General features: G+C 40.3%; 1 protein-coding gene across 1 annotated transcript in view; it reads right to left on the reverse strand.

The window, feature by feature from the left end:
- Positions 1–3,329, reverse strand: part of LOC104042547 (orofacial cleft 1 candidate gene 1 protein homolog) — a 28,963-nt gene extending 25,634 nt beyond the window's left edge. The window contains exon 1 of the mRNA XM_064441794.1: positions 3,318–3,329. Coding sequence (XP_064297864.1) covers positions 3,318–3,329 — 12 coding nt within the window. The remainder of the gene's footprint in view (positions 1–3,317) is intronic.
- Positions 3,330–9,031: the final 5,702 nt, after the last annotated feature.

Genomic DNA, 9,031 nt, shown 5'->3' on the forward strand with positions numbered 1-9,031 from the left:
CATTAAAAAACATTCCTATAAAAAAGCCAAGTTACACAACTTGAGCCTCAAGTGATACAAAAGCTGTGCTGTTTTACACCTGCGGTGGAGGTGGTCCACCTTGCATCCACAAACAATACACATCAGACCTGTCCATCTACAGCCAGCACATAGAAAGGGGACGTCCTTTACTTGCAAAGTCAAGTTTAACGGGTGATGCTGTTGCTGGTAGCAATTCTTCCTATCTCAAAGCTCCAACACAGCTGGTGAAAAACAAAAAGTCTTGCCTTTTGACTTGTTTTTTTTAAAAAAATGCTTTTTACCTTGAGTGTGCTGCATTACAGCAAGAACAAGGGGAGTTAGAAGTATCAGAGCACAACAACGCAGACTCATCATGTCATTCAAAGAGTGACCTAAACCTTTAAATGCCCTTTTGCATGCCTTCGTCATTAAAACATATCGCCTGCTTTCCAACACCAATTGAAACAAAGGAAAATCGGGAGTATCAGGACCCACCGTGCTCGGGTCTGCGGAAGAGCAGCAAGCATCGCAACAGCGGCAGCAGCAACGGCGAGGGAAAAAACCCTCATTTATAACCAGTGACAACTAAAACCTATGAAGTTTTTAAAAGAATGTGATTGTTGTCAAAAGGAATTGGGTACAACAATGCTGCATTCAGCTCTGGTTCCACTCAAAGCCGTGGCTGAGGGGCTCTGGGAAAGCTGCTGGAAGGCTGGTGGGCACAGACCAGCAAGAAAGTGAATTTTGCATACTGTACGGATCATCGCTCAGTTCAGGGCAGTCATATTGAATCTGTGATCAACCAATTGTGCTTCATGAAACCGTCAGCCCTCATTTATGTCTAGCTGTTTTCTTCTGTCCTGCTGTAAACAAGCTCTGCTCTGAGCTGTCTCCCTACCCTTATCTGCTTACGAAGATCACACAGACAGACCTCATCAGCAGCCTTAGAGTTAAAGTTAAAGTTACTGCTTCCAGACAGCAGTCCCTATGCAAGCTGAAAGTCAAAAAGAAGAGCAACTTTGGAATGACAGAGTTTTAGTTCCTTTTAGGAAATGCATACCTTAGATTCATACACATACTGGCATGTTACGTCTCTTTCATGAAATTAAATTAGGTGTTCCTAATATGAACAACTGTTTCTAACATCAGCAAACTAGCTCAGCAGATTCATCCATGGTTTTGTTTGTAGGTTGGGTTTGGGTTTGGGGTTTTTTCTATTGGGTTTTTTGTTGTTGTTGTGTTTTGGGTGGGTTGGTTTTTTCTGTTGTTCTTTTTTTTCTTCCTTTGGGGCCTTGTTTGAATACAGCCAAAAGAGAAGTAGCTGGAAATATTGTCAATCTGGTAGGGCTCCAAGAACCTAATGTCTGAAATGCTCTAAGGAGTGTAATGATGGTAAACAGGAACAGGTATGTTGGCTTCTGTTCTCATTCACTTCAGTGAGAGCATTAGCCTTTCAACATAAAGCAGAGCACAGTTTTCAAGGAATGATCCTCTCACATGAAAAGGGATGGAGCCTTACTAAAAACACATTCCTCTGCGAAGGCACACACAAACATGTTAGTTGGTATTTACAGCATTTAATTCTTGCAACCAGCTGCTAAGTCCCTGTTAAGGCTTTCCTTTATGCAGCTGGAGCTGGAACCTTTTCCCTTCGCCTAGCCTATTACATTGTCTATTTAAGGGATAGCAGCCAAAGAGAAACAGCTTGTAATTTGCACCTGTCTGCTTTAAGCTCTCCATGTTAGATTTTGTAGAGAGCAAACTCTTCATTGCTAACGAGAATGACACTTAGTAGGGTCAAACATATTTTTAGTTGACTCCACAGCAATTAAAAAATAAATAAATAAGTACCCACGTCATTTAAGCCTGTTCTCGCTAGAGAATGAGGCTAAAGGAAAAGCCTTGGCTAAAAACAAGCAGTTCAGCGTGTAGGTGGAAGATGTAACCCCACATGCCTAGTCTAATACAATACTGGGCACAGCTAGGTACAACTGAACCTGTACACTGCCCATGGAGGAGCATGTGGGAGAGCTTTTGCCTCTTCCCCTATAAAATTCAGAACTGCTTCAGAAAACAGCAAAGAATCTTTCTGGATTTTTACATACTGGGCTGTCTTTTGAGGACTCACAGTACATTTTACTACCTATAGAGTCAGGCCTATGTGAAAATTGTTTTCTGAGAATTAAAAAGAAATATGTGCTTCACTCCCAATCCAGACATGTGCAAGCATTGCCATGTAGAGACTCACTAGCTGGAGCATAGAGCAGCAAAGGTGTACCTCAAGCGAATAACCCACATGTGATCCTTCAGCCTTACATAAACTAACCTTAGCATGTTTGCTTTTTGCTCGAAAACAAGCACTGGTGCTTTCAAGTCAGCTGTGGTATCATTTAAAATTACTGTGAAATAAATAGCAGTTACACTGGCATATTAGCTTAGTTACTAAGAAGTAGTCTTTTTCTTACTTGCTTTTAGAATAGAAAAGCCCTCAAAAACTCAAGCTACAGAGCTGATGACAAAAACAAATGGGGGGAGGGGGGAGGAGAGCAGGAATAGAAAGGAAATAAAAAGTAAACCATACAATTTATTAAAGAAACATCAGTGCTGCATTTCAAGTTCATAAATTGTCCGCATTTGTTCTTCCTGTTTAAACAATAACTAACATGACGATGGGTTAAATGAAGTTGAGATTGTCACAAACATGGTCTCGCTAGTAATTAATGTAGTTTAATATGGTTGTTGGCACACATCTCACATGACAGATAATGTTCCAACATGTCACTGATAGGACCTTTCAGCACAGCTTTAGGAGATCTACCAGGCATTGCTGAGGTTGGTTAGGTCAAAGGGTTGAACCATGTGTAATTCAGAACAGAGGAGGTCCCACGGTCACTCCACAAAAACAATTACACTACTTATTTCACTCCATCCCTTGCCCGAAATTCACAAGCCTCACAGTTTCAGCACAGTCAATCTCGCTCTGCCCTGGGGCTACGAGCCACATGAAAATATGTGGTGCTGTGTTTATAAATCTAATCAAAAATAGAAACAGTAGACAAGCACAATGAGGTCCTACTATGGATCATGGGAATTCTCTAAATTCTGAAGGCACTTTTGTTTAACTTCTGTGGGCCTTCTCCTACCATTACATTGTCTGTACTCTCGTTAATCATCCCCTTGACTTGTCAACGATATAAAGGAGCCTACATGTCTGCTGACTTCCCTCCCATCACACTACAAATAATATTATGCAATAGCAATGCTAGGAATAGCCCCTTTAATTTTTCTGTTTTAAAGCATGTTTTTTCTTCACTTACCTCTTTCTCCATGCCAGCCTGCCCTTTCTCAGACCTGCAGCAGAAAATGTTTCCTCCTGCAACAAAAGAGGGAGCGCATCTGAATTTTCAGTCTGCACACAGTCATTAATACCCTTAGGTTTAACATGCAGACTTGCAGAGCACCAGCCTAGAAATCTGCCAGGATGGGAGGTCTTTTCCTGCTGCAGTCCCTGCTCCTACCTTGCCAAAGAGCAAAGGGAGGATATAGTGCTGGTCCTTCACTTCATCTTTTTGAAAACAGCTTTGCATCAGATCACATTAAAAAAATAGCTAACAAAGATAAACAAGAAAAATATAGTTTTAACTCAGATGAAGTAACACAAAGATGTAGTTTTGAGTGGAAGTAGCCCAGAAGTGGGTAATTCCTACCCACAGGCAGTATCTACTAAAATGATGCAGAGTTTGCTATGGAATACACCTAACCTGAAGATTACAGTACCAAAGCTGCCAGACTCAGGAATGTTTCTGTGATACAGCATTTAGGTGGATCCCACTTGTGTCTCACTCCCTGTGCTGGCATTTGCATTAGAAGGATGGAAATTATCCTCTACTCTAATGTTATAATCCTTATGCAAACATACAATAATTTCACAAGTTATATATCACATCAGAAAAACACCTCAATTCCGTACCAGTTACTTTTGTCTCTATACAGGGGAGAGGGGGAAAAATTATTAATTCAAAACAGTTTGACGTGTTGCCCTGCACTGACGTGAAATAAATGGCGAAACTCCGTCTGACTTCACAGTTGCAGGACCTGAATCGCAATGAATAGCAAGCTTCTTCCTTTGCCAGCTTTTCACTTATGCATTTATACAAACACACATTCAGATTATTTTGCAAGGACTGAAAACAAAACAAGACTTTGAACAATTAAATAAATATCCCTTCAGAATCCCTCAGAAGCTTTAATTGACCTTCTGGGTCAGAACATGCCCCATACAAAGTACATGTTTGGCCCCAGTTGAGGAAACACTCTCTCCTGAGGGCACCAGGAGAAGTGCTTAATTCTAAGTACGCACTTAAGTTTCATTGAAATCAATACAATGGACAGTGGACAGGGCCCCAAATTTTCAGTGGTAAAAGGCTGCATTGTCACTTTGGTTGCTCAGTAATGAATGAAGGGCTGAGATTTTGCCCAGGCTTTGCGGATGCTGAGAGTCTGACGACCTTTGCCATCACGTCTCTATTTCAGTGCCCTTCTTGAGGTGCCAAGGCCATTGCAGCAATGCCGGGGGCTGTGATTCCGGCAGCTCCCACCCTTCCTTTGGCCAGCCCTGCCTGAACAGCCCCTGCGCCGTAGCCCACAGCTGTTGCAGAATCAATGACGAAACTCCTCTCCTCCATAGGACTCTGCAACATTGAAAATAAAGCCCCACACAGATCATACGGGTAGCCTAAGGTCGTGTATCTAGTCATCATATGTCTCAGAAAACAACCCTGGAGTCCCAGTTCCAAAATCCAGGATTGGTTTCCAGGGCAAGGTAGTATCTATATCACTTTTCCAGCTGCTGCTCTAATCTGATTGCACATCCACTGAATGCAGAAGGTAAGTAGTTTTGAGTCTGATGGCACAGCACATTCCTTGTTATGGCTCAAAGACAAGCAGCATAGAACAAGAACTTGAATGAACCAAAGAGAATAAAAAGCTTTAAATGGCTCCCCTCCTTTTTAAGGTATAATCACAAGAAGCCGCCAGCAGAAAGAACTGATGAAGATATAAATTCAACATTTCCCTCTACGGTCAACATCTACTCATTGAAAAGGAGCCAAAGATGCAGCAGTAAGGACTTTCAAAGCCTTTCAATAGTCACTGGAATCCAAACATCAATGGAAAGACTTAAAGTCTTATCTTAAAGAATGCGATTCACCAAATTAGGAAAGCAGAGGCAAAGTTACATAAACAGTAAGTTCAGAGGAGACATTAATAACTTTACTGCCTTAACAGTGATTTTCTCAGAGTTCAGGAACTTCCCTTTATTTGGGTTTTCTGGGAAATCTGTTTGTTTGGGTGGGGGATGACTTTGGTGATATTGTTTTTAAACAAAGGTGCTAGATATTGCTTTTACTTTTTTTTTTTAATACCGATCAAGCAACATATTCAACGCCACATTAACTGATGTTGACTGTGGCCTTACTTAACCTCATCAGTCTATTTCTTAGCTGGATAACAGCTGAATCATTAGCATTAGACTGGCTTGCAGTCCTGAAAGAGTACGGCAAAACTGAAGTACATTATTTTTCTATTAATCAAAAACCAACATAAAACCTATTTCAGATCCCACCAGATATTTTATTTTATACCCAACTGATGTAATGATTTGTATGATTTAAGGGCAGACGGTTGTTATTTTCAAGCGCATTTGTAGTAAAATGACAAAGCAAAACAGTTACTTAGAAGTTATTAAACTGGATACTTCCACTTTCTCTTTTTCCCCCAGTTTTGCTTTTTTCCATAAGATAAATAGCTGAGGAAGCTACATCAAATATGCAACATATCTGAGTAGCTTTCTATGACAAAAATATTTTTAATACAAAGATGGAGGGAGATGCAACAAAAATAACCTTTAAAGCACCACAACTATATTGATAAGCTCCTGTTGCCAGTCATAGATCCAGGAAAGATCAAAACAACAGACCTTCCCACTGGAGCAGGCTAAGGAACCTCTTCCAATACTGGTTGATGCAGCATAAAGCTGATATTTTATGCTGTGTCAGATACTGGAAATCACTAGAGTTGCATAAAGATCCTCAATATAAGGGTCTTGCAAACGTAGCCATGAAACGTACTGTTCTTGCCATGCTGGCGTTATGAAGAAACACTGTGCTGTTTGTAGCCACATACCCAGCGTCTCCTTAAAGCGCTCCCAAATGCGCAGGCGTGTTATCATGGGCTGAGGAGAGCAATGCTGGGCACAGCTAAGGCACTGGTGGTTGCTGGCAGAGAAATGGCAGGTTCATAGTGGGAGTAGCAAAGCAACAGTTTGTCATCACGGTAGCTGCCCTCACTCCTTTCTTACCTTCACCTGGTACACAATTTATCACATGCTAAGAAGCAGTGCTGTGGGATCTCTGCACTACAATATCGGCACAAACCACTGAGTAAATGATAACCCTAGCAACCTACTTGTAATTCCCTTTGGACTCTCTCATAAATACCAGCTAGCCAGCATTGGTCTTTAAGAAGTATTTCTTCAGGGGAAAATTGCACCTCTGGTGAAGAGAATCCATCAGTCACTTAAATTCAGCAGGACTGACCTTTGAAGCCACAAGCTCTATGCTTATCCTTCTTTAATCACCAATTTTGGGAGCAGGTCCTTCAAAGTAATCTCAGATCCTCTCTATCCTTTTTTTTTTTTTTTTTAATTTAAAAAAGAGTTTACTGCAAATATGCATTTATAAAGATCATTAACACACTTAAAATTAAGCTCACATTCAATTATTTTGATTGATAGGTTATAATGTTCCTAGCCTTTTTCTGTGCTTGAAAAAGTAGGTAGATAAATTATTTTTCTATTGATAAACCTCAGTAGGCAGCTAAGCATCACTCAGCCACTGGCTCACCCCAACATGCTGTAGAATAGGGGAGAGAATCAGAAGGGTAAAATTGCAAAAACTCATGGGTTGAGAAAAAGACAGTTTAATTTTTTTTTCAGAGAAAAAAAAACCCAAAACAACAAGGGCAGGAGGGGACCCATAAGGAAAACAGGTAATGGAAAATAAAACAGTTGCTCGCCACCAATCGACCAATGCCCAGCCATCAGCCAAGCAACATCAGCCCCAGCAAACCTTCACTCACACCCCCCATTCCCCAGTTTTATTGCTGGGCATGACACGATATGGTGTGTCATATCCCTTCGGTCGGTTGGGGTCAGCTGACCCAGCTGTTTCCCCTCCCAACCTCTTGTGCACCCCCAGCCTGCTCACTGGCAGGCCAGTGTGAGAAACAAAGAACCTTGATGCTGTGAAAGCACCGCTCAGCAATAGTTAAGACATCCCCATGTTATCAACACTTCTGTCACAAATCCAAAACATAGCCTCCTGCACATGAAATCCTAAAAAAGTGTATGTTTTAGAGACAGAATCGGTCAATGATTTTTGCTTACACAAAAATAATACTGTAAAATCTAATGGGATACCATATACCAAGGTAAATATAAATCTAGACAGGGAGAAAATACCATCAGTAAACACATTAGGAAATATCATTTGACCATGCACAATTTTACTGACAACAGTTTCAACTTCTTTTCAAAAGTGTGTCAGCATTGTCTCCCTAATCTATTTTCAAGGAGTAAGTAGTTCATTTTGTAACTGTCTATATTAGCCATACATTTTAGCACTTACTCATGAACTTCTGCTATTCATCCCTGAATCAAAAGTTACTTTTATACATTCTGCAGTTTAGGAAACAAGCCTATCACTATTGAAGCATCATTTTCCAGGAAAGTTTCCCTGCAAACAGCACACAAGATCTGCTCTAAGAAAAAGTCCATTTTGCTGCTTATCAGTTACAGATTAAAATTTTTAATATGTCTATAAAAATGTAGTATTAAAGGGATTTGTTGATCTACAACTTCTCTCTGAATTAAGCAAGAATATAAGATTACATTGGAAAACACAAAAAAAAGCATCTTGTAAAAGTAATGACTTTTACATTTATACCACCCCAGATATCAATACCATTGCTAATAGATCTGTAAAGTTTGACTCAAAACAAAGAGACAGAAATCACACCATATGAGCGATCCCAGAAGGAATGCCTCTAGTGGTTCAAAACATATTTCACTTGCCTCTGGCACACGTTTCTGGATTAGTGTCATATACATGTCAACATGAAATAACATAGGCTTTTTGTTTATACAGTCACATTACTCCTCCTTATGCTGTTCTATATGCCAGTTGACATTGACTATACATATATATCAATATATTCAACCCAGTGAGCGCATTCCTCCATCAGGTACCTGTTAACGAGACATAACCACTGAGTAAAAGTGAAGACAAACTCAGGTAATGATGTCTATAACTGAGAAAGTGACACAAAACAGACAGACTTAACAGCACTGTTTGCATACTACTAATTAGAAATGGCATTGTGTAAAGACATATTTTGACCAATAAGCAAACGCAACTGCAACTTGGTGTTTAAGATCCAGTTAGTTGATAAGACCCTGACACGTGCAACCAGAAGTCTGTAGTGGTTTCCATTAGTTTTCAACCAATAATAGCCGGAAACTCATGCCTGGCATGTTTTAAACCAGGTATCCCTGGCAAACATGACTAGGTGCAAAGTTTCTTTGCTCCAGCCAGAAAATTAGCAATTGGAATTCTGACTCTAGGATTTTAATTCTTGAACCAAATCTCCCTTTGAAACAAATGCTAGCAATGTTTCATTTATTACACATAAAAACCAGCTAACTTAAGACCTTGAGCAGGCAAAGAGTAGCCAAACATGACTTCAGCAAAATTCCTGCATTTTGGGGCAGAGGGCATGTCTAATGGGCTGGTTTCTAACCAATGGAGGAACTGTAAAAATGAAACGCCCTCTGCATGACTTCCATATAATCTGATAGAGTAGAAGAGTCAGAAGCAATCCCATGACATGTTCTCCTCAGTGGCAAAGCAATTCATTCCTGTCCCTCATTGGGCTGATGGTACCATCAATCTAAGCCAGGTTAAAAATACTTGTC

The sequence above is a fragment of the Phalacrocorax carbo genome, chromosome 2 (genome assembly GCF_963921805.1).
Source record: "Phalacrocorax carbo chromosome 2, bPhaCar2.1, whole genome shotgun sequence".
NCBI lineage: Eukaryota > Metazoa > Chordata > Aves > Suliformes > Phalacrocoracidae > Phalacrocorax > Phalacrocorax carbo.